At 51.7% G+C, this 24905-nt stretch overlaps 1 protein-coding gene across 9 annotated transcripts in view; it reads left to right on the plus strand.

The window, feature by feature from the left end:
* KANK3 (KN motif and ankyrin repeat domains 3) overlaps positions 1-24671 on the plus strand; it is a 48788-nt gene extending 24117 nt beyond the window's left edge. For 2 of the 9 annotated variants that reach the window (XM_065578280.1, XM_065578281.1), the window contains exons 2-11: positions 4086-4167; positions 10838-12766; positions 13680-13779; positions 14022-14273; positions 17172-17259; positions 18260-18479; positions 19695-19837; positions 20645-20845; positions 21772-21870; positions 22568-23727. In XM_065578280.1, coding sequence (XP_065434352.1) covers positions 4131-4167; positions 10838-12766; positions 13680-13779; positions 14022-14273; positions 17172-17259; positions 18260-18479; positions 19695-19837; positions 20645-20845; positions 21772-21870; positions 22568-22651 — 3153 coding nt within the window. In that variant the 5' untranslated portion in view covers positions 4086-4130 and the 3' untranslated portion in view covers positions 22652-23727. The other 7 variants (XM_005283784.5, XM_065578282.1, XM_005283785.5 and 4 more) reach the window with 6 other exon arrangements.
* Positions 24672-24905: the final 234 nt, after the last annotated feature.

A 24905-nucleotide genomic window follows, 5' to 3' on the forward strand; every position in this document is an offset into this window, starting at 1 on the left:
GTCTCTGGGGCATCTTCTAATGAGCCTTCACTGTGATAGCAACATGCCACGTACATGGATTAAAGGAAACACTAAAATTGTTCAGCTCTGCACCCCTCTGTGACCCATTTGCTTTTCTCTTCCTCATCTTTGTCTCCTCTCATCCTCTCCCTCTGCTTCTCCTCCCTCCTCATTTTCACGATCTGGCCATGCAAAGGGTGAGAAGGATTCCAAGCCCTCTTGTGGCCTAAGCTCCTCAAAAGTCTGATTTGCTGCTTCTTGCATCCCTGGCTACTGTCCCTTCCCCCTTCCTGTGCACTCTCCTTGGCAATGACTGAGATTGGGCCTCATCTCTGGCACCTCTTGTGTTATCAGTGAAGCAGGAGCAGCGTTCCCTCTCTCTCTCTCTCTGCACCTAGTATGGAATTGCTCCATGTACAAGGAGCTAATTTTAGCAGGCATGACTCAGAGCAGCAGCTCCATCGAGAGCTCATGAACAGCCCCTTGCAACAGAGATAATCAGCAACTGCTGAGTGTGGTGAGACATGGACAAGGTGAACGGAAAGCCCTCCACACTGACCTCTACCATGACACTTGGAGAAGGGCAGTCTCTGCCTTCTGCTTCGGACCCAAAGCGACCCACTGGCCACCCTTCCATTTATGGTTCCCGCTCTGAGCATGTCAGACATCCAGGAACCTCCATCTCTGTTCATGTAACCATAGTTAAGCGCCAACTGTCCTCATGAAGACCCAACCCACGACTGATGGGAGATGCCCTAGTTCCAGCAAACCTTGGGAACGAAGCAGGGAGACTCATAGGCCAGAAGTGAAAAGTGGGAGATCTTCATTTGCCTGGCAGGATTTCTGGACTGACACCAGATCATTGGTGCAGGAACCAAGCTACATAATAGGAAGTAGGGATGCAAATATTGGTTTAAAAAGTTAACCGGTTAAATGATTAAAATTATATCATTTAACTGGTTAACTGTTAACTGATGTCGCTCCAGCGGCGGGCTGGCATGGGGAGGCAGGAGCTAGGGTCTTGCCGGCCCGGTGTGGCTGGGGCTGGGTGCGGCATGGCTGGGACTGCGCCAGCTTGCCCGGGAGGGCTGGGGCCGCTCCGGCCCGCCCGCCACGACTGGGGCTGGGGTCCCACCGGCTGGCCAGGTGCAGCCAGCCAGGGGGGTTAATCGTAAGCCTAATGCTTACCAGATAACCGGTTAACCTTTTGCATCCCTAATAGGAAGTCTGATTTATGCTGTGCTGGGGGTGCAAAGCAACCGCAATCCAGCTGGAGACAGCCCAGGATCTGCACCAGCGTCTTCATACTTCACTATGCATTTCAGAGACTTTGCAGCATTACAATAAGTGTGCTGCTGAAGCCAGACCAACATTGAGTCCTGTGGCACCTTTAAGACTAACAGATGTATTAGAGCATAAGGTTATGGTGCCACAGGACTCTTACAGGTGCCACAGGACTCTCTCTTGCTTTTTACAGATCCAGACTAACACGGCTACCCCTCTGATACCAGACCAACATTGTGTCCTCCCCAAAGCAGAGAGAATGGAATAGACCCTGGCCTGTTCCTTGGGAAGGAAAAGCTGTCTCTTTTGGTGTCCCTCGCTTTGATCGCGACGATGCCCATATAGTAGCCAGAGTGGTATAAAAAACTACAGCCCATTCTGTAACCAGGAACCCCGTAGCAACCAGTCCCCCTGCAGTACAGACGAACCCAGCTGAAACCGAGAGATGCAGCCTGCTACACAAGGCCTTAAAGCAGGGCAAAGTCCCACTGCACAAAGCTCGTGCCTAGGCCAGCCCCACTCCGAACCTCCAAAACACCTTGTCCAAACTGCCCCTCAATGCCAGTGAGATCCTTTGAGCCCCGCTGCCATCCTGGTGGGGAGGGCTGCTGGAGAGGCCTGGGCTGGCAGGGGAGAACTGGGGTATGAGCACACCCTCCCTGAAGTTCTTCCCTAAGCAGCAGGGAGGGGATTGGCTATGGTGTCCTGGGACTGAATGTCTCTGTCCACATGCTGCGTGAAATGCTCGTAAGGCCCCAGCCCCTGCTAGGGGTGGGGGTGTCAGCAGTGGAGAGTGAACCTCCCTCTGAGGTGGGAGACAGGCCAAAAAGCCTTTCAAACATTCCAGAAACAGCTTAGAAAACATTCCAGAAATGCACTTACAACCCCAGGTCTTGCAGACAGTTTGATTCTAAAAATCTCACTGGTGCCCTGGGAGCCAGACTGCAGCGGGAACTGAGAAGCTGAGAGTGGCTCCTCCAGAAGAGCTCATTTCAGTGTGTGCGTCATGTCCCAGACAGCCCCAGGCCCTGCTCAGATAGAAACCCCTCCACCTCCATTGTTACCTTAACTATGTCCGCAGGGTCTAGTGGCCAGGGTCCTGGTCTGGGACTTGGGAGACCCGTGTTCATAAGACCAGCCATGCTGCATCAGACCAATGGTCCATCTAACCCAGTTTCCTCTCTCCGGCAAGGACCAGTGCTAGAACTTCCAGGGGAGTGCACAGAACAGGGCAACTATGGAGAGATCCACCCTTGTCTTCCCCTCCTAGCTTCTGGCAGTCAGAGATTTTGGGACACCCAGAGCATGCATCCCTTGCCATCTGGGCTAATAGCCATTGATGGACCTATCCTTTATGAACTTATCTAGTTCTTTTTTGAACCCAGTTATACCTTTGGCCATCCCCTGGCAATGAGTTCCACAGATTAATTGTGCATTGTGTGAAAAAGTATTTCCTCCTGTTTGTATTAAACCTGCTGCCTATGAATTTCATCGGGTGACACCTGTTGTTTTTGTATTGTGGGAAATGGTAAATAATTCTGTTCACTTTTTCCACATCATGATTTTATAGACCTCTAGCGTATCCTCCCTTAATCATCTCTTTTTCTAACCTGAACAGTCTTTTTAGACTCTCCTCATATGGAAGCCATTTCATACGCTTGATCATCTTTGTTGCCCATCTCTGGACCATTTCCAGTTCCACTTTATCCTTTTTGGAATGAGGTGACCAGAACTGGACACAGTATTCAAGGGGTGGGCGCCCCATAGAGCTGTTCCCAGATCTGCCCCTAACCACTGAGTGCCCTGGGTGAGTCATTTCCTCTCTGTGTCTCAAATTCCTCCACATTCCCAATCTTCAGCAAATAGCTCGGCTCTTGCTCAAGCCTCCACCATGTCTCCAGGATGGTTTTCTCCACACAGAGATTTTTGCATTAGGGATCTTGGGGAAGGTGATCTTCATTGTAAAGCATTTTAATAACCATCCCTACCTCTTATATGGTGCTTTTCCTCAGTAGATCTGCAGAGAAGGTCAGTGTCATTCTCCCCATCTTACAAATAAGGAAATTGAGGCACAGAAAGGTGACTTGTACCTAAGGTCACCTAGCAGCAGAGCCAGGACCAGAACCCAGGTCTCCTGAGCCTCAGTCCAGTGTCTCCAGCTGACAAGTGCTGAACAGAAGCTGGGGCATGGTACAGATTTTGCCCTTTCTCTGATGCAATTGCTGCCTGAGCAGGGTCTTCTCCTCCCTTACCTTTCAGGTTATATTTTCTTTTCCAAGTTTCACTTCAGGTCTCCCCCTTCCCTCTGTGCCCCAGAATGCATTGCAGAGTCTAGCTGCAATTTCCCCTAATCCTCCTATGCTGTGCTGTGAGGCAGGCTGCCCAGATGGGGTGGGGGTGGCTAAAGGCTTCCAGGGCAGGAGCCAACACAAATGCTGCAGAATGGAGTTGGGGAAAGGGAGACAGAGGGTCCCCGTCTAATCTGTGTGGGAAACGCAGGCTCCTGCTGCGCTGAGCGTTCCATGAGGCCGTGTCTGCGGGAGGAGGACCGCGGAGGCTATCTGGGCACAGAGCTCTCTGAGGGAGGCAGGTTTCGCCGTGTGGTGGTGTGATGCGGCGGGAGGTTGTTCCCCTGTGATTGGGGTTTCTTTGTGATGTTTTGGCGTATGAAGTGGAATTGGGGTGTGAAGGCGGGAGGGCAGTTGGGGTTGCATAGACGGGCTTCCTTCTAGTCTGTGCTGCTGAGAGTCACAACCTACCTACCAGGAAGGAATTCACTCCGGCTCGTAATGTCTTTTCAGATTCGCAGTCCGCTGGTCTATGGTTTTGTGATCCCCTAGGAGAAGATGGCACAGCCCATACACCTGAACCAGAATCTCCCAGGTAAAGACGTGGGCAGCTCCTACCTAAGGGGTACCAGGATGATGTGTTCTCCCAGTGCCCAACTCTGAATGTAAAGATGGGGCACCCCCTGCCCTCCCACAAAAAGAGATGGAAAGGGGTGACCAACCTCTGCCATGAATGCAAATGGCAGGGGCTGCAGCCTAATCACAGTCGTCTGCACCTCCAAGGCTGCAGCCAGGGCCGGCCTTAGGAAAAATGGCACCCTGGGGAACTTGTATTTTGGCATTTCCCCATCACTCCTAGTCCCCACAGGCTCCCTGGGCTTTCCCTTCCCTCCCCTCCCCCCATCACTCCTAGCCCCCACAGGCTCCCTGGGCTTTCCCTTCCCTCCCCTCCCCCCATCACTCCTAGTCCCCACAGGCTCCCTGGGCTTTCCCTTCCCTCCCCTCCCCCCATCACCTCTGGGCCCCACTGCCTCCCCTAGTGTTTAATTTGTATTGAAAGAGATGCCAGAGGCTAGACCTAAGCACTGGCAGGGTGGCCTGATACTGGCCGGGCACCCAGCTCCGAAGGCAGCGCCAGCAGCAGCAGCGCAGAAGGGGGGCCTGGCATACGGTGTATTGACACCCTTGTGGTGCCTCATGCTCGACATGTGGCTTCGCGGTCACATGGGGGCTGCATCTTGCCAGCGCCCACGACCTCTGGCTCATCCAGGGCACCATTTCAGATTTGGGGGGAGGAAACTTTAACCGTGAGTCCAGGGACTGCTTAGGTACCTGAAAACTCCAGGGGTTTTGCAGATAATAACGTAGGAATTAGCTGACAGGAGCGCTGTATCTAATTGTTATATAAAGAAAGAAAAAAATATACAAACACCAATTAAAGCCACGTTTAAAGTTTCTATGTAAATTTAGAACAATCAGGAGATAATACAGCAAGATATTCCCAATCCCAAACCTTGAGGCATCAGTTCTGGAGTTTTACACGTTTGATACTTTGTACACTATCTTTATTAGAGAGACATCAAAATAAATAAAATCGGCTTAAAATCTGTGTTACTGCCATTATCTACTTTAGTCAATTGTTTTTCACTAAAAACATAATTTGAACATATGTGATAAGGGTTTTTTGCTCTTTTATTAAGAAAGGGAATTTATTTTTCTAATTATTTTGGCATTTATGTTTACCGATCACAGTCATGTATGTGACTCACTAACATTTTGACTCCATCATTACTACTGGTATCAGAGTTGGAACTGCAGTTATTTTCATGCAAATTTTAAGTTATTTTACAGATATAACTAAAAATACAATTTGAAAATAAGCGACTTTCATCTGCCCAGTGTCTAAAGTTATGCGTTTAGCTAATGTTTTTTAAACTGGCACTGCTACGGTGAGTACAAGCTAAAGTTACATTCTAGAACAGTGGTTCCCAAACTTTAACAACCTGTGAACCCCTTTCACTAAAATGTCAAGTCTCGCAAACCCCCTCCTAAAAATGAATATTTCCAGGGATTTTCTCCTTTACCTGAGTATAAATTATAAAAGCAGTGATCTTGGAAATATAAAATTTGTTTTTATGATATGCTTATTACACACTATTTATTATTAATTATTTATCATTACAGTATTTTTATTACATTATTAAAATGGCAACACTCTTCCAAGAACTCACTTTCATAGCTTGTATCACTTTGAATAAGCCTATATAATATAAGACAAGGCTCCTATGTTTCATCAAGGAGTATCAGATGTGAAACAGTATGAAGGTATTTAAGAAGCCAACTCAAAGAGTTCCTCTTACACAAGCATTCAGATCTTGAGCAGTCCAGGCCAACACCACATGTTGCAACAAAGCTTAAACTTGTTCTTCATAATAATTTTAAAAACAATACTAGCTGCCTGTTTCATTTTAAAAACAGCAAAAAATATCCACCTCCCTTTCCATTTCTTATAAGGAGTCTTGAAGTGTAAATCTCCTCAGTGTGATAGATATGCTTGCTTTGATCTGCTTAGCTCTTGGAAGTCCAGAGGCTCCAAGCTGCTGGCCACATGCTGCCCAGAGTTCCTATGGACAGCTCTGTCCACCATTAGGGAATTTTTTCCCAAGAACCCCCTGTAACATTTCGCGAACCCCCAGGGGTTCACGAACTCCAGTTTGGGAACCACTGTTCTAGAAGGATACTGTTATTTGATTGTACCACTTTAAATAATGAATGACAAAGCACAATATGATAATAACGGTAATAATCATAATTACTCCAGCCAGGACAGGTTAGGCATTTTAGAACTCACTACTCAAAGAATTCAATGTAAGCATGAGAGAGAAATAAAATTACGAAATGCACAGACCAGTCAAAAAACTAAAATAACAGCACTTCGAAAGAATAAAATTACAGAGAACATATACGCATTGCAGGAAGTACCAACAATATAAGTATGCGTTGGGGGATGAGTGTGAGAGACCACGCTCTGGCCCTTTCAGACTGCTGAGTGCAGCTCTCTTAAGGAAAGCTCCTTCAGACACGGCAGCCGCCGCCAGCTGCTCAGTCCCTCTCTTGGTGAGCCCTGTCCTCACGCACACACACCCTGCTCTGCGGAGATGGGGTACTTGGGTGGGGGGGAGGGCAGGGGACACCGTGACATCAGCACCCCCCCCCCCCCCATACAGCAGGCAGGAAGCTCCCAGGAGCAGCTGGCCAGGGGCGGCTCCAAGGCAGGGGGCAGAGCCGCAGGACTGCAGGCCCCAGCAGAGCAGCAGGGGGAGGGGCACCCCGTTTATAACGGTGCCCTGGGCTTTCTCCCAGTTCGCCCCTATGTAAGGCTGGCCCTGGCTGCAGCCGTATCTCTCTGGGGGCTGTTGGTAGAGCTGAGCAAAACCCGGCATTTCCACCCGGCAGGAAATTCCTGTATGGCAACGTTTCTTTTCACACAAATTGGGATGAAAAGTGGAAATGTAGAACTTTTTCATAAAATGGAAAGTCTGAGAAATTTCTATTTGGAAATGTTGAAACCTTTCATAGAATATCAGGGTTGGAAGGGACCTCAGGAGGTCATCTAGTCCAACCCCCTGCTCAAACCAGGACCAACCCCCAACTAAATCATCCCAGCCAGGGCTTTGTCAAACCTGATCTTAAAAACCTCTAAGGCCTGGTCTACACTAACCCCCCAATTCGAACTAAGGTACTCAACTTCAGCTACGTGAATAACGTAGCTGAAGTTCGAAGTACCTTAGTTTGAACTTACCTCGGTCCAGACGCAGCAGGCAGGGTCCCCCGTCGACTTTGCGTACTCCTCTCGCCGAGCTGGAGTACCGCAGTCGACGGCGAGCACTTCCGGGTTCGACTTATCTCGTCCAGACAAGACGCGATAAGTCGAACCCAGAAGTTCGATTTGCTTGCCGCCGAACTACCGGGTAAGTGTAGACCTACCCTGAGGAAGGAGATTCCACCACCTTCCTAGGTAACCCATTCCAGTGCTTCACTACCCTCCTAGTGAAAAAGTTTTTCCTAATATCCAACCTAAACCTCCCCCACTGCAACTTGAGACCATTACTTCTTGTTCTGTTATCTGGTACCACTGAGAACAGTCTAGATCTATCCTCTTTGGAACTCCCTTTCAGGTAGTTGAAAGCAGCTATCAAATCCCCCTCATTCTTCTCTTCTGCAGACTAAACAATCCCAGTTCCCTCAGCCTCTCCTCATAAGTCATCTGCTCCAGCCCCCTAATCATTTTTGTTGCCCTCCACTGGACTCTTTCCAATTTTTCCACATCCTCCTTGTAGTGTGGGGCCCAAAACTGGACACAGTATTCCAGATGAGGCCTCACCAATGTTGAATAGAGGGGAATGATCACATCCCTCGATCTGCTGGCAATGCCCCTATTTATACAGCCCAAAATGCCTTTAGCCTTCTTGGCAACAAGGGCACACTGTTGACTCATATCCAGCTTCTCGTCCACTGTAACCCCTAGGTCCTTTTCTGCAGAACTGCTGCCTAGCCATTCGGTCCCTAGTCTGTAGCAGTGCATAGGATTCTTCGGTCCTAAGTGCAGGACTCTGCACTTGTCCTTGTTGAACCTCATCAGATTTCTTTTGGCCCAATCCTCTAATTTGTCTAGGTCCCTCTGTATCCGATCCCTACCCTCCAGCGTATCTACCACTCCTCCCAGTTTAGTGTCATCTGCAAACTTGCTGAGGGTGCAATCCACACCATCCTCCAGATCATTAATTAAGATATTGAACAAAACTGGCCCCAGGACTGACCCTTGGGGCACTCTGCTTGATACCAGCTGCCAACTAGACAGGAGCAATTGATCACTAACAATTGAGCCCAATGATCTAGCCAGCTTTCTATCCACCTTACAGTCCATTCATCCAGCCCATACTTCTTTAACTTGCTGGCAAGAATACTATGGGAGACCATATCAAAAGCTTTGCTAAAGTCAAGGAATAACACATCCACTGCTTTCCCCTCATCCACAGAGCCAGTTATCTTGTCATACAAGGCAATTAGGTTAATCAGGCATGACTTGCCCTTGGTGAATCCATGCTGACTGTTCGTTTCGTTGAAATGACTCAAAATGCTTCTTTCCAGTCATTTCAACATTAAACTGCATGGACCTTTGGTACTTTGCCTCATGGGAGCTCAGGAGTCCCATTCTCCCTATGAACCAGACTCCCTTCCCAGACTACATTTCCCATGATGCACCACACAGCTTGGGCTGAGGGTAATCTACACTGCATTATGGGAGATGTAGTCCTCCAGGGAGCTTGGCTCATAGGAGAGAACGCAGAGTCCTGCACTTAGGAAGGAAGAATCCCATGCACCGCTACAGGCTGCAGACACACTGGCTAAGCAGCAGTTCTGCAGAAAAGGACCTGGGGATTACAGTGGACGAGAAGCTGGATATGAGTCAGCAGTGTGCACTTGTTGACAAGAGGGCCAATGGCATATTGGGCTGTATTAATAGGAGCACTGCCAGCAGATTGAGGGAAGTGGTGAGGCCACATCTGGAGTATTGTGTCCACTTTTGGTCCTCCCATTACAGAAAGGATGTAGACAAATTGGAGAGAGTCCAGGGGAGGTCAATGAAAATGACCAGGGGGCTGGGGCACATGATTTACGAGGAGAGGCTGAGGGAACTGGGCTTATTTAGTCTGCAGAAGAGAAGAGTGAGGGGGGATTTGATAGCAGCCTTCAACTACCTGAAAGGGGGTTCCAGAGGATGGAGCTCGGCTGTTCTCAGTGGTGGCAGATGACAAAACAAGGTGCAATGGTCTCAAGTTGCAGTGGGGAAAGTCTAGGTTGGATATTAGGAAACACTATTTCACTAGGAGGGTGGTGAAGCACTGGAATGGGTTCCCTAGGGAGGTGGTGGAATCTCCTTCCTTAGAGGTTATTAAGGTCAGGCTTGACCAAGCCCTGGCTGGGATGATTTAGTTGGGGTTGGTCCTGCTTTGAGCAGATGACCTCCTGAGGTCCCTTCCAACCCTGATATTCTATGATTCTAACGCAGGGGGCAGGGCTGAACTACAATTCCTACAAGGCCCTGTGCTTCAGGGAAATGTAGTTTAATGTTTTATTGAACAGATTTGAAATGATCTGTTTTGGGTCAGTTCAACAAAATAAAATATTCTGATTTGGGTCAAACGCAGACAAAGTGGAATATTTTATTTTGATTTATCACTGATGGAAAATTGAAAATTTTTGGTAAAATCAAGATTTTCCTACTGAAAATGTTGACTTTGTGGAAACTGCATTTTGTGTCAGAAAATCACTGTGACAGAAAATTCCCAACCAGCTCTAGCAGGATTCTAGTGAGGATTCAGAGCTAATCCAGTGGGAGGGTCACACACCTGAGTCAAGTGGAGAGGGGATCCCAGGGCTCAGACACTCTCGCTGTCGGTCCATTCGTACTAATGACGGAGGGTTTCCTTCAGATGCTCTGGGGCTCAGCCATACACCTGAATTGAGTGGCAGCTGCACCAGGCAGGGATGGGGAGCTGGGCACCTCCCCCTTCCCCCGCCCAGCCCTCCACCCCCACCCCGCTGCTCCCCTCTACTTTAACACCAGAGTGAAGGCCTTTTCATGAAGCGCAGACTCCTAACCTCTCTCTGGGCCTGATCCAAAGACTATTGCCACCGCTGCCCTCAATGGACATTGGATCAGGCCCTAGGTCACTTTGTCTCATGGCCCTGTCCCTGCTGAACATGCCCCAGTTTAGCATCCTCTGTCCATGGACTGACCATGCTGCTTCACCTCCCTCTTAAAGACCCTGAATTAATCCTCACCCTCAAATTTGGGTGTGACACTCACATGGGTCCAGGCTTCCCCAAAGGCTCCAAGTGGTGCTCAGAGCAGAGGGCACATGGGGTTATTCCAGACCCCTGCTTCCCATCTTCTGCCAGGTGAGAAAGCCCCAGGCCTTTTTGTCCAGTCTGGGCACCTACGTGAACTTTCTGTGGCATCTAACACTTGCCCTGCATCCAGCAGGAAAAGCTGAGAACATGGAGACAGGCAGGGGTGCTGAGAGCTGAACCAAACTGTAAACTCAGTATATGATGGAAACCGCTTCAAGCAAGGGGGTGCTACCGCACCCCCCACACTCCTACTTCCAGCACCTCTGGAGACAGGGACAGGAGATGGGTTTGACGAACTTAGGTTTTTCTTTACTGTACCAATGGTTTCCTTTTGGCTTTCCTGGCAGATTTAGGTGGCCCCTTCTTGTACAGAGATCAGGACGATGGGGAGAAGAGCTCCTACTCTGTGGAAACCCCCTATGGCTTCCTGCTAGACCTCGATTTTCTGAAATATGTCGATGACATTGAGAGTGGCCAAACTCTCAAGAAGGTGCCGAAGCACCGGAAAGCGAAAGGGCCCAAGCAGCAGCCCAGTTCCCTGAGAAGCCCCAGCGGCCACGCCAGTGGATGGACCTCCACCGAGTCTCTGGCATCCACGGCCAGCGAGGATGGAAGGAACGTGCTCCTGTTATCTCCACGCATCAGAACGCAGTCTGGGTCCTCAGAAATGAGAGAGCCCCTGAGCAAACAGGCTTCCAACCCTGTGTCTCCAACTCCAGTTATAAATCTCCTCCCACCTCCTGCCCCCAAATCCCTCATGCGAAATCCCCGGGTGGAGAAAACCCTGCAAGAGACAAGTAGGAGGCTGGAGCTAGAACAGCTCCATTTGCTGAGTAGTGGAGATGCCCAGATGACTGGGCCACCCAGCAGTCCCTCCAAAACATGGATCTCTGTCTCCAGTACCGCTTCTTTTCACCAGACCCGCTCCTCCTCTGCTGTCCCTTTGAATGGAAATGGGGACAGCCAAGCCACACCTGGCCCGTCTCTGACGGGCTCTATGAGAATGAGCCCTTTGAATTCCGGAAGGAGCACCCCGGCCACCAACATCAGCCCAGCGCATCTGCAGCATGTGCGGGAGCAGATGGCTGCTGCCCTCAAGCAACTCAAAGAGCTGGAGGAACAAGTTAAGACGATCCCAGTCCTAGAAATGAAAATCTGCAAACTGAAGCGGGAGAAGGAGAAGCTGATGGCGGGTTTGCAGGAGCAACCCCTGCCCGAAACGAGCGAGGCTTCTGTTTTCAGCTTTCCGCCCAGGTCTCTCGGTGCAGAGGTTGCCAGGGCAAGCCAGGAGGCTCCCGCGGAACTGGAAAGGGAATTGGAGTCGGTGAAGGCTCGAGCAAGTAAAATCACAGAGTTAAGGAGACTCACTGAGAAACTGTCTGCTTCAGACAGGAACGTGCGAGCCAGCAAGGCGGCTGCCCGCCCTGCAAAGGCCATGGAGAAAGCGTGTAAGTCTGTAGGTGTGGGCGAGGGGGTGAACATGAATGAGGCCGTGTTCTACTACCGATCTCAGAAGCCATGCCATGAGATTGCCGTTGGCCAAGAGACTGAGACCAAGGACGCTGCAGTGTGGGTTGTGGAGTCCTTGTTAGGGCTTCCGACGGAAGCAGAGAAGGAAATGGAGCTGCTGCAGCACACGATTGGCCACCAGAGAGAGGTCATCGCCATGATGGAAGGCCACTTGAAGGACGCGACTAAGGAGCTTGAGGAGTTAAGAGTAGAGGTTTGTTCCAGAAGGCCAAGAACTTTGATAGATAAGGAAATAATGGCCAAGCCTCAGATGGTAGAAGCACAGGCAGAGGCTGCGGTACCAATGCAGAGCCAGGGGGTGGGCAGCCACTTGGAAATGATCGATAAGGGTGTGGATTGCTCGCCAGAGATGTTGTGCATTGGAGTCAACTGCAATTTGGAAAGTAGAGAAGTTGCTGTAGGTCCAGATTCACCAGCCCTGTATGAAGAGAAGGACACCCAAGCTGATATAGAGGCAGGAATCGATGCAGCAATGGAAGAAACAGATCAAGGTGTGGCTGGTGATAAGTCTAAACAAACCCCCAATGGAGCCGGAGAAGGTGGAAACCAGGTGGACGTTGCTGAGTCTGGCGTCGCCAGTGGCACTAAGACAGCCATGCCTCAGGGAGGGACAGGGACGGTGGAAGTGGAGCAAGGGTCACGTTTAATTCCCCAGGACTCCAGGAAAGGGGTGCACGAGTGTGCGAGTGCAACGCCGGAAAGGCCTCTGGAGAAGGACAGTAACGCTCCTCTGAGTCCTGGGGCTGGTGAGTCACTTACGCCAGCATCTGCTGCATGCTGACAAGTCTCGCATCTGTCAGGCCCTGGCGGAATACGCCCATTTGCATTTCTTTTCAAGCAGTTAGCTGGAGCCTGACCCCCCAGGATCCTGGTTCTCCACTCACTCACACCGGTTTGACACCATCCCATTAACTTCAATGGAGCTACTCAGCAGTGTCAGTGAGAGGAGACTTCCAACCTGAGAGGAGGCTGTGTTGATCAGGCACCTGGGCAGATGACCTCATCATAGGTCATGTGACAGCGATTCTGGTAACCACATGCTTCCAGTCCCCCAGTGAATTAGCCCAGAGGTTTGTGGGGTGACTGAGGATCTTCAGGCTGGGGGAGGGGGAGCGCAGTGTTTGTGTGGAGCAGGACAGGTGGAGCCATTGTGTTGGGGGGGGTTGGGGGAGGGGTAAGAGGGCAGGGATTGTGCGCTTGTGTTTGGGGGGACAAGACCTGGGCATGGCTAGGAGCTCCCACACCTGGGCAGCCATTGCGAATTAGAGCCCCGAGTGCTGTGGGTTGGAGCTGCCTTCCTCGGCACATGCAGGACACTGCCTGGGCTTGTGGCTCTGCTGAAGCTCGGGGTGTCCAGATGGACAGAGCAGCAGATTCCCCTGTGCTTTGTTGCTCTCTAGTGAGACGAAGGTAGAACAAATTCCAGGCCTTCGGGGCGGGAGACGGAGCGACAAGCGGAGAATCCCCCAGCCCAGCAGGCTCTGGACAGGAACAGCCTGTTCTCACCCCCAGCGCTCCCACCCCAGCCTCTCCTGGACAGCCTCCCGCCCCACCCAGCCTCCTTTCCAGGAACTTGGGGTGGGTGGAGTGAGACCCTGGCCCTGTGTCTATGCCAGAGGCAGAGCTTTCCACCATGTGACTTCCCATCTGTTTCCTCAGGTGCACTGAAGTCGATCATGAAGAAGCGAGACGGGTTTCCGAAGAGCGAGGCCGAGGGCGGGAGGAAGAGCCTGCAGTTCGTGGGCGTGCTGAATGGGGAGTATGTGCCCTTCATTCCATCTCTTGCCAGGGCACAAGCTCCAGCACTCGCAGATCTCTGTAAACCTGGCTGCATCCTAGTCCCACAGCAGGGCAAGAAGCTGCCATGATTGCAACATGCAATGTGTGTGTTGGGGGCAGGGAGCAGCATCACCCCAGCTCTCCCTCTGCACAGTACGGGCATCATGGGAGAAGGTGGCAGATCTCACTGCAGTGCCCTGACCCTGCTCTTTCTCCCGGCAGGTACGAGAGCACGTCCAGTGAGGAGGAGGAGGAGGACAGTGAAGACAGCTCCTCTGAGAAGATTTCACCCACCAGCTCTGACAGCGACGCGGAGGATGATGCAAACACCTGGGACGAGGAGATCGGTGCGAACGTGGGTGAGACTGCGAGCAGCGTGGAGGTTCCTGAGCCGGGCACAGAGCAGAGGAAGAGAAACGGGGAGCAGGGGACAGAGAGTGCACCAGCATTGGACCCCACCGAGGTGAAGGAGAAGTAAGTGCAGGGTAGTCTCCCCAGGGCTGGAATTAGTCAGAAAGGCCCAGTTATATGAGAGCACTCCAGCCCCAAACCCCCTGGAGCCAATGGGGAGGGAGGAGGAGTTGTCTAGAGCCCCTTCCACAGAAACGTCTCAGGCCAGGAGCAGTTCCAGCTGCCGTCTCCCTCTCCTGGCCGAAAAAGCCAATTTTATTTCTGCAAAAATGTCCAAGGAAACGATTTCGTTCTAATTTTGCCATAGACACTTCCTTCCCTCCCCCAGTGAACAAGACAAAACAGAGCTACAATGTTCATCTCGTTCCCAACTCTTTGTGGCCACAATTGGACCCATTTGGTGAAACATTTGAATTGTATTTTTTTGACAGGAAAAATAATTGAGTTTAAAAAATCCGACCGGCCCTAATCTCAGCTGAATTGGTTAGTAAAAAGATCGGCCATTCAAACTCATCCTAGCCCCACCCCCCCGGGCAAGCCAGCATCTCCCAGCTGGACGCTGCCAGCAGACGCTGTTAGAGCCATCACTAGTGGCAACCAGTGAAGCTAAGGTTGCTAAACAGTTTGCATTCTACCCCCATTTCCACCTGCTCCTAGCTTTGTAGAACATCCCCCCTTGGGGGCTGGCATCTGTCCTGGTTGGGCTCTGCTAGAAGGTGAATCTTTCAGGAAACTGGAGCAAAATTCTGTATCTGTGTTATGAGGGGGGGGGGGCAGGGGGGAATTCTCCCTGCTTGGTGTTTTGAGCAGGGCTTCATTAAAACAGTGGAAGGTTGAAAATAGGCCTGGGTGCAAACTACTCTGGGGACATTGTTCTGTTGGGGGAAAAAACAGATTTCAATTTAGCAATCCGCCCATTTTGAAATCTGTGATGACGCATGCACAAAGAAAGCCACCTTCGATCTGCAGGTGCACCCAGCTTGCTAAAGGTGCAGTCACCCGCTCCTAGGGCCAGAGGAAGGAAGTGCACTGCCCTTTACTGAAGCTCCTAGCAAGAAAAGCCATAATGCCTCCAGGGGCAATCAGGGGAGCATGTGTCCAGGAGAGCCTTGCTGTACTTTTGAGAAGGGGTAGCATGTGTTCCCCAGTGCAGCCCTTCTGAATGACTGGAAAACCATTCATAAATGGCAAGGTACAATGATACATGTAATTTAGACAGGAAACAAATAAGAGGGAACATAAGGGTATAGGAAATAATGAATGGTACAGAAAAGCTGGATCGGGCACCACTGAAACAAGAACAAAGACACCTCCAAGACAGAAAATTTAAAACTGAAATAGGGAGACTTCCTTTTTACAACACAAGATTAGCCAGTGGAATTCACTGCCTCTGGATATAATTGAGGGCAATTGCCCAGCAGGATTAAAAAATAGGTACAACATTTATATGAGAACATCCACATTGGCTAGGATTAAAAAACCCACAAAGCTTGGAATGGTTAAAAAACCCCATGCTGTGGGCATCAGCCAACCACTAATCGGGGTAGGCAACCTATGGCATGCGTGCCAAAGGCGGCACGCGAGCTGATTTTCAGTGGCACTCACACTGCCCGGGTCCTGGCCGCCGGTCTGGGGGGGCTCTGCATTTTAATTTAATTTTAAATGACGCTTCTTAAACATTTTAAAAACCTTATTTACTTTACATACAACAATAGTTTAGTTATATATTCTAGACTTATAGAAAGAGACCTTCTAAAAACGTTAAAATGTCTGACTGGCACGCGAAACCTTAAATCAGAGTGAATAAATGAAGACTCGGCACAGCACTTCTGAAAGGTTGCCAACCCCTGGGTTAGGAAGAAATTTCTGCTGTGCCCATGTTATACCATAATTGCCCACTGTGGGGTTTTTGCATCTGAGACTGGCCAGTGTTGGAGACGGGACACTGAACTAGATGGAGCTTTGGTCTAACCCAGCTGGGCAGTCCCTCCATTCCAATGTTGCTGCTTGCTAGGGCCTGTAATCATTTCTCTGGGAGCTCCTGGGAAGCAGAGATTGAAACGCACGCTCCCTGAGTGCTGCAGTCCGGGAACCTTTGGGCCCGTGCAGAACACAAATGGGATTCTGAATGATGGAAATAATGGGGGCTTTTTCCAGGGCAGCTCCCTGGGAAGGCAGGAATCCAGATCGGCCCTTTGACCCCTTTAGCCTGACCCTCCCTGCTGCACCAGATCAGATATTCGTGCCTTTACTCTGGGATCCAGTCTCTGGCTGTTACCAATGTCTGATGCGTCAGAATCCCATGCCCAACACCTGAGTGGTAAGAGCGTCCCTACTGCAGAAGAGGAAGGATAATCTTGTGGCTCTGGCACTTGCCTTAGACTCAGACGTTTTGGTTCAATGCCTCGCTCCGTTCTATGCTCCCTGGGGGAGCCAGGGACCCTCCTGTCTGTGCCTCGGTTTCCTGTCTTCAAAATGGGGAGAAGCAGATGAATCTGTGAATGTTTGTGAGGTGCTGAGATCCGCTGACAAGGGGAGCCACAGATGTCTCTGCTAGGTAGTGCCAGGGCGTACCGAGGGAGGGTTCAGGGCTGTCTCCACTCATGCATGGAAGCAGCACGTGGATCGTTTTCTTTTCTCCTAACAATCCTTTAACTCTATTGCTGATGAATCCCCCCCCCCCATTTTGTGCTTTAATGAGCAACTAACTTAGTTGCTGCAACCCCCCTCCCCCCAGCCTGTCCTGCCAGAGATTTAAAAGCTGCTCCTGGCTGTGCCGGCGTGCCTGAGGCGTGGCTAGAAGCTGGCGTGATGTTTCTGCACATGCCCGTCAGGAACTCTGGGATCAGGTTGTTAGCCGGCAGCTGCGCCCGCTCGAGGCCTGCCCCTGCTGTTCTGCAGGCCACCTACTTCTCTGGGGTAACACTGCAGACAGCTCCGTCCCACCACTGCTTTTCACAGGTTTGAACTGAGCCCAAGGATGAGAGAGGCCTGCATGATTGTGAAGCACCACCTCAGCCATCCCAGTGCCGTGAAGAGCAAAGAGGTGGTGAGTAGGAGGGGGTGCCGAGAAGTGAAACAGCTGGGCTTGCCCTAGGTGGGATGGAGACCAGCAGTTGGGGGTATTCTCCCCAAAGAGGCTTCCGTTAGCTCATCAGAGACTGGATCCACAAATTCCTCTGCAACCCCTTGTACACCAGCCCTGCCTGGCCCCACGGCTAGAGCCCGTAATCCGCCACACTGAGCGCAAGGAAAAGGAGTGTGAGCCAGGACAATGGAAGACTAGTCCTTCCCCTGCATGCCACACGCTGGACACTCTGCTCACCCTGGAGCGCCCCGTTGGGGAGGTGGGGGTGGGGTATTTTGCTCTAGTGCAGAAGGAATTGTTCTGGGCAGGTCTCTGGCCTGTGTCGTGCAGGAGGTCAGATGAGACGATCACCGTGGAGTCATGGTCTGAGTCACTAACCCTTCCTCCCGGCTGGGCTCAGCCTGACATTCCAGGCATCACAGACCTGAAGAGATTGGAGGCCGAACAGCCCGTGCTCCCTGCATCCCCAGAACCCCAGGGGACTTATCCAGGGCTGCTCTTACCCTGCACACACAATCCCCTCGGCATGCTGAGAAAGCCCTGAGAGCCGGCACAGAGCCAGCTGCTGCCTGCTACCCATGTCTCCAGACACCTGTGCCTTCCCTCCTGGGGCTTCCTGTCCGTGTCCACTCCCCGCCCAGGGAATGCCAAGCGCCATGTGTAAGGCTTCAGTCCAGAGGGTTCGGCACTGGCCTGTCATCCAGAGCCTTGGTGCAGCTCGGATCCGTGCCATGTTATCGAGGGGGGAGGTGGAGGGAATTGCACTGCTCTGTATTTGTGGCAATGGGAGGATTGGCTGGGGATGGTGTGGCTGCTCGTGGGAACTCAGGCTCCCCGGGCTTCGTGTTAGGGTGAAACTTAGCAGAGGAAGTGTTGAGAGCAGCAACGGCTTTGGCCGATGAGCATGTTCCCTTGGAGATCAGCATTTCCCAGCTTGAGGCCTGCGCTTCTCCTTCCCCAGCTGGCCAGCAGCAGCATCCTTCTCCAGGAGTGGTTCCGAGTGTCCAGCCAGAAGTCCTCTGTCCCAGAGCTGGTCGCCAGCCACCTCCTGGCCTTCGCGGAGGTCTCTCCGGGGATGCTGGCCCACGTGGTCAATCTCTCGGATGGGAACGGTAACACAGCTCTCCACTACAGCGTCTCACACTCCAACTTCCAGATCGTGCAGCTGCTCCTGGACACAGGTTAGTAGCACAAAGTGCCTTCTGCTTACCCCTGGGTGCGATGTAACCCTGTCCAGCCCGGAAGTGGGGATGGCTCAGCTGAGGGTTCTGCACTAGGAGACGGAAGCAGAGACCTTGATCCCCGAGCTCTCCCATGAAACACACTCACCCGGGAGCCCTGACCCACCGCCTCCTCCCGACAGGAGCCAGTCTGCCTCCCTCTCCTAGCGCCCCCTAGCGGCCAGGCTCTAGCCCAAGAAACTAGCCTGTGCTCCAGGTGTAGAACGCATCACTGGCCCATGCCCTGGGGTTACAGACATGTCAAGTGAATTAGGCCTGAAAATGAACCTACTACACAAGCATTTTCCTGCCCTCAGCATCCATTCCAGGGTCCCCAGTTCCTCTGCCAGCAGATTCTGGTAGTGGTAGAATCTGATGCAGAAGTGCTGCCCATGGGCACCACAGGGCGGGTGCAGTGACAAACACATAGACGGGGTCTTGGTGTCTGTGCTGTGACAAGGGGCCTGAGCTCGCTGCCCTCATTCATGCCCCACCTGCAGTTCAAGGTGCCGCCTGCGTTCAGAGAGCAAGACGCAGCCCAGGCAGTGGCCATTGCAGGGGCATGTGAAAATGAGTCCCTGTGCAGAACACTGTGTGCAGTCATTAGGCATTTGTCATGAGCCCAGGTAGCTGAAATAGCTTCCGCGGGCCCTGATGTGGCCCACCCCTGGCAGGGTGGGGAACAGAACAGGAGATTCCATGCAGCGGCAGATCCTCCAGTCCTGCATGGAGCTGCTCAAGGCTCCATGCTGCACAGAGCATGTCAAACCTCCTTTGCAGCCCCAGGAAGCCAGCAAGGGGTTCCCCGCAGGACCGCAGCTGTGGAGGCGGGGGCTGCCCAGCAAACATGTACCATATGGCAACATCAAGGGAACAAGGCCTTTCCACACTGCAGAGCATCCCACGGCGAGTGGGTCTGACCCCGCGCCTGAGAAGGGTGGGGGCCAGACGGTCTGGTGACTGTGCCTTGGCCTAGCAGTGCCAGCGCAAGAGGTGCTCTGCATCCACCGCACAATGAGCATGGCCACCCCGAATCCAGACGTCCCCGCGCGCCGTAGCTCAGCACCAGCAGCTCCTTGACTTGAGACAAGCTCTTGGAAGCAGAACCGAGGGCAGTTTTGCTGCTGAGCGTTCTGGCCTGCTGGGGTTTGCTCTGGCCCACTTCTCTTTCTGCAGGGGTTTGCAACGTTGACCATCAGAATAAAGCCGGCTACACAGCCCTCATGCTGGCAGCTCTGGCGTCGGTGGAGCACGAAGATGACATGAACGTTGTCAGGAGACTTTTCAGCATGGGAAACGTCAATGCCAAGGCGAGCCAGGTCAGTGCTAGCAGGGCTGCTCCCTGCAGCTGTCACCTCTACTCCAAACCCCCAGATTCAGCCCTGCTGAGCTCCCAGGCTGCGCCTCTGTCCTCGACTGTTGGAAAGAACAGCTTGTGAGCAGGTGGGCCGGCTCACCTGAGTGACAGGGCTCGTGTCTGTCCCCTGATTGGTTGCCCTAAGCTTCGGCAGCTACTCCTGCTTTGGACCAAAACAAGCTTTGTTTTACCCCCAGTGAGCTCTGGGTGGGACAGGCTGGCTGCAGGCGGCTCCCCACATGGGGCCGGGAACACGAGCCGAGCCAGCCTACTCTAGAGTCTCCGAAAGGTTCCCAAATAGTACTTGTCGCCGTCAGCAGCTGCTGGCTGGATCCTGCTTGTGCTCAGTGCTCTGTCGCTGGCAGGACCAAGCATGTTCCTTATTTAGATTTGCCTTCTGTGTGAAGCTGCCCCTTTTCGGTGCCTGGGACCCCTTGGGAACCAGGTCTGGGGGCGAAGAGGGTAGCCAGCAGACTTGAGGGATGGGCAAAGCCGAGCAGGTCCTCGGGGGAGAAGACCCAGCGGAAGTGGAGAGAATCCCTCCTCCCCCTGTGGGGCACACGAGCCATGGCTGAGTAGCCGCTGTCCTCTCCCTGCAGTCGTGACCCCCTCTGGCCTAGTATGAGTCTGTGGGTCCTGGGCACTTGTCTGTCTAGGAGAGCATCCAGCTGTTACTAATATCCCCTCTCCCAGCTGGAGGGGACCGTGCCATGTCTCTTCTCCATGTTCGCCTGCATGCAGCTCCCCTCACCTCTCCTCTCGCTTGCAGGCTGGCCAGACGGCACTGATGCTGGCCGTCAGCCATGGCAGGCAGGAGATGGTTGAAGCCGTGCTGGCCTGCGGAGCCGACGTCAACCTGCAGGATGAGGAGGGCTCCACAGCCCTGATGTGCGCCTGCGAGCACGGGCGACTGGAGACCGTGAGGCTGCTCCTGGCCCAGCCAGCTTGTGACGTCTCCATTGTGGATAACGTAAGTCACTGCCTGCCCCACTCACCCCCAGGGACCGTAGTGCTGGGTTCTCACCCCTGCTGCATTGTGCTGCATATGCCGATGTGCTGCCACCTCACCAGTTCCCTGTATGACAGAGCTGGGTGAATCACTCCTGCCTGGGGATTTTCACCTTTTGTTGGCCTGCAAATTATCCACAAACAGAGTTTGATTTTTCCCAGTGTATTTGTGCTCAGTGATTGTTTGACTAACCCCTTTATGTGAACAAACCTCAGCCTGTCAGGAGCTGACAAACCGTCCACTTGGACTAGTCACCGTACACAGCATCCGATTGATCATCTACAGCCTCGGGTGGTGTTTCTGCTGCCTGCCTGCCTAACAGGGACTAGTGCACAGTGCATGCCCTTGTTTGCAAGTGAAACCAGGTATTGTAAAGAACAGCTGTGCCCCAGACATTCCGAGACTGCAAGGCCAGAAGGGCCCACAGTCTGATTTGTACAATACGGGCCAGAGAACTGCCCCATGGAAACACATGGAAACACCAACCCGTTCAAAGAAACAGCCCACAACTAGAGGGCCAACGGCAGAATGAAAGCATTGCTGTGCAGGTTTCACCAGGCCCTGTCACACCTGCACTCCATGGCCAGTCCAAAAGCAAGAGGGGAGGTGGGTCTGGCAGGCCCTGCTTTTTAAAAGCCATGCCAGTTCCCATTTAGAACCTGTCTCCTATGTCATCACACCATCCTTTATTCCAGCCCCGGACCTTTACCTGGCAGAGAAGTTCAGTAACTTGCCCAGCCTATCAGGCCCTGGCTGTTGGCCTTGTGGTTTGCTGCCTGTTCCAAGGGGTTGGAAGCGCCGAACGTTCAGTATTGTGTTACTTAAATGGTCACACCAAGTCTCCTGCTAGGAGCTCTCTGAGGAACCCTTTTCCTTTTCTTCCCTAGGATGGGAACAATGCCGTGGCCATCGCCCTGGAGGCCGGTCACAACAACATTGCAGTATTGATGTACGCCCACCTCAACAACTCCAAGGCACAGTCACCCGTAAGTAACCGAAGGCTCCCCCAGTGGAAATCATGACAGCTTTGGCCCCATCCAGACCGTCCAAAGTACTGTGCAGGAAACAGGTCACCGTGCTCACCGGGACCTGCTGAAAGCACTGTCCGGACATTTCCCGAGCTGGCTTTTAAATGCAATTGGCTGCTGAACTCTCACTGGGTGATAGGCCAGGGGGTTAGCACAGGTCCGAGCATCGGCCCTCTCCAAGCCTGGAGGCTTATGAAAACCTGAGACAACAGCAGGGTGAACTGACTGCAAATAAATCTCTTAGGAATTGAACTCTCTGCTGCCAGCTTATCAAAGGGAAGGATCTTGCCAGGTGGGGCTCGGGGAGGAATAACAAGAAGTCATCCAATGGACCTGCCCAAAGGCAAGGTTAAGATGGATAGGAACTAACCTTTCCCATCAGGGCTAGTGGCGAGGTCTCCCAAGGGAAGTGGTGAAAGCCCCAGCCTTGGAATTGTTTAACCCTTGAGCAAGACCGAGCTCCAGGGTAGGCTCTGTGGGGACCGGCCTGCCCAGGCTGAGGGAGAATAATCTGTACTGAATATATTAGGAATTGTTAAGGGGGCAAAACAGCTGGGATTTTCCATATATGCGAGAACTATTCATGAGAACATAAGAACGGCCATACTGGGCCAGACCAAAGGTCCATCTAGCCCAGTATCCTGTCTTCCGACAGTGGCCAGGTGCTTCAGAGGGAATTGACAGAACAGGGCAACCGTCAAGTGATCTGCTCTACAATGTATGTGAAACTGGCTTCTGACACCCAGGAAAGGGGGAATTTGGAAAAGGCATCTTTCTGAATGGCCTCAGAACTATGTGCCACCCACCTCAATGAGAGTTTGTGCTAAGTTCCCACTTGGTGTTTCATTGGCTTAGTGAGCTGTCACTCAACCCACCTGGTGGTGGAGAGACGAGGGGGTGGAGTTCTAAGGAACATCCCAGAAGTTCCTCTCTAGTGCTCAGCTCTTCTGAAATGCAGTTGTTATTTTTCCATCTTGCCTCTAGACTCAGGAATTATTGCTCTCAATCAGAACATCAGCTTTACCTAGTGCCCCAATGACACACGCATACAAATGCATATAAATCACAATACATGGTAGGAAAGCAGAATCTAGGAAGTAAATTACATTATTATATTTGAAACAATTATTAAACTGTACGTGATTTTCTGTTGTTTGGCGTTGATTGTATTATAAAGTTGGACGAACTTCCAGAATTGTCAGTATATGTCCTAGCGCTGCAGCACTGACACACTAGGAAGACTAAGAGCTAGGCTGGCATTTCTCAGGGTGGTTCCTAGCTGGGATGCATATTTTGGGTGAAAGTTTGAAGCAGACAGCTTCAGCCATTAGGAAGTTCTCTGCGTTTGGAAGCGGAGAGGTAATTTCATGCACTCAGATATATTTTCAGATGCTTTTTTTTGCACTTAGTTGACTCTGAAGCAGCATCAAACTTTTAATTGTGTCCTGTCCCTGGGCCAGGGGTAAGGAGCCACTCTGCTGAACTGATGAAATTGGAAGAGTTTTTTTTTAACCCTATCCATGCTGTTCTGCAGTGATTGGCGTTCTCCGCAGGGGCTCACCCAGAGATGCCCATCTGGGTTACACCCAAGAGAAGGGGTGACTCAGAATGTAGATGAAAAATTCTCATAAGGCATCAACAAGGAATTGGGCACTGAGCAGAGCTCAGGCGTGGCTTTGCATGCTCCCCAGACTGAACTGCTGGGGCCTGTCCTCCCACTGCCCTAGCTGAACAGCGCATCGGGGGCTGGATCGAGAGGAGTTTCCCCTTTGGTCCCACACACACAGGGGGGCTGAGGAGGAGGCTGTTGTTTCTGCATCCTAGAAGAGTTTAGTGACTGACGTTCTCTCTCTCTGCAGCAGGGGACCCCACCGATAGCCTTGAAGAGCTCTAGCAACCTAATGAAGAAACATTAGAGCAGCCTTCACATCCCAGGCAGCTGGATTCTCCAGGCACTCTCTCCTCATAGTCCTGAAAACGGAAACTCCCCCATATCTCATCACATCCAAGAACTCGAGCCCAGTCCATATGTTGTACCATCCCCTAAGGTCCCATGTGTTTATATTCCTGTCAAGTGTGACACGCATCTGTTCTCAGCCTAATTAACCCAATCTCCGCTGAAGGGAAGCAACTTGCACTAATCTGTGTCACGGGGGCTGCTGTAGAGTGAAACAGAGGGTCACTTCCAGCATTTCCTCTCTTCTCCCCACCTTGATGCTCGTCTAGCTAAACCGGGCAAGTCCCCTACCCGGGGCCGCCATGAGCACTGTTTATAACATCAGACCTAGAGCTGGTAGAAAACTTGGGTTTCATCATGGAAATTTTCAGCAAAAATAGGAAAAAATCATCTGCATCTAAATTTTCCACAGAACATTTTAATTTTTCAGTGGAAATTTGAATACCAAAATACCTGAGGCTGAAAACAAAACAAAAGGCCAAAAATCAACCGTTTGATTGGGAAATGCAGCTGCAGCTGTAGTTGCTCAGGTCCCAGTCTCCTCTCCGGGCGGTATTGTTCCGCTGCTCTCTGACACGTACACTCTGTCGTACCAACCTTTGAAACATAACAACTGCTGCTGGTCACTGCCCTGCACCCTGGCTCTGCCTTGCTCCCAGTTCCTGCAAGATGTCTGTCTGCCACTTCCTGGGTTTGTGCCCTTGTCATGCATATGCATAACTTCATTAGCATACTCCACACATCTTTCCTTTTTTTAAAAAACAAACAAACTACAAATAAAACAATACCCTCATTGTTCATACAACGGTGAGATGTGATTCTGCTGCTGCTCAGTAGCTTTCAATGAGTCTTTTCGGGTTTTTTGACCATTGTGTCGTAATGTGTTCTCACCTCCGCTGGGAGTCTTGGAACAGCATCAGTTTCCTGTGGTCACGGCGGTGTGTTTCCCAGATAACCGACCCGGGTATCCAATGAGCTTGTGTCTGATAGGTCCACATCCCTTGTAGTGTAGATATCACTTTGGTATGTGTCAGTG

This window comes from Chrysemys picta, chromosome 25, assembly GCF_011386835.1.
Source record: "Chrysemys picta bellii isolate R12L10 chromosome 25, ASM1138683v2, whole genome shotgun sequence".
Taxonomy (NCBI): Eukaryota; Metazoa; Chordata; order Testudines; family Emydidae; genus Chrysemys; species Chrysemys picta.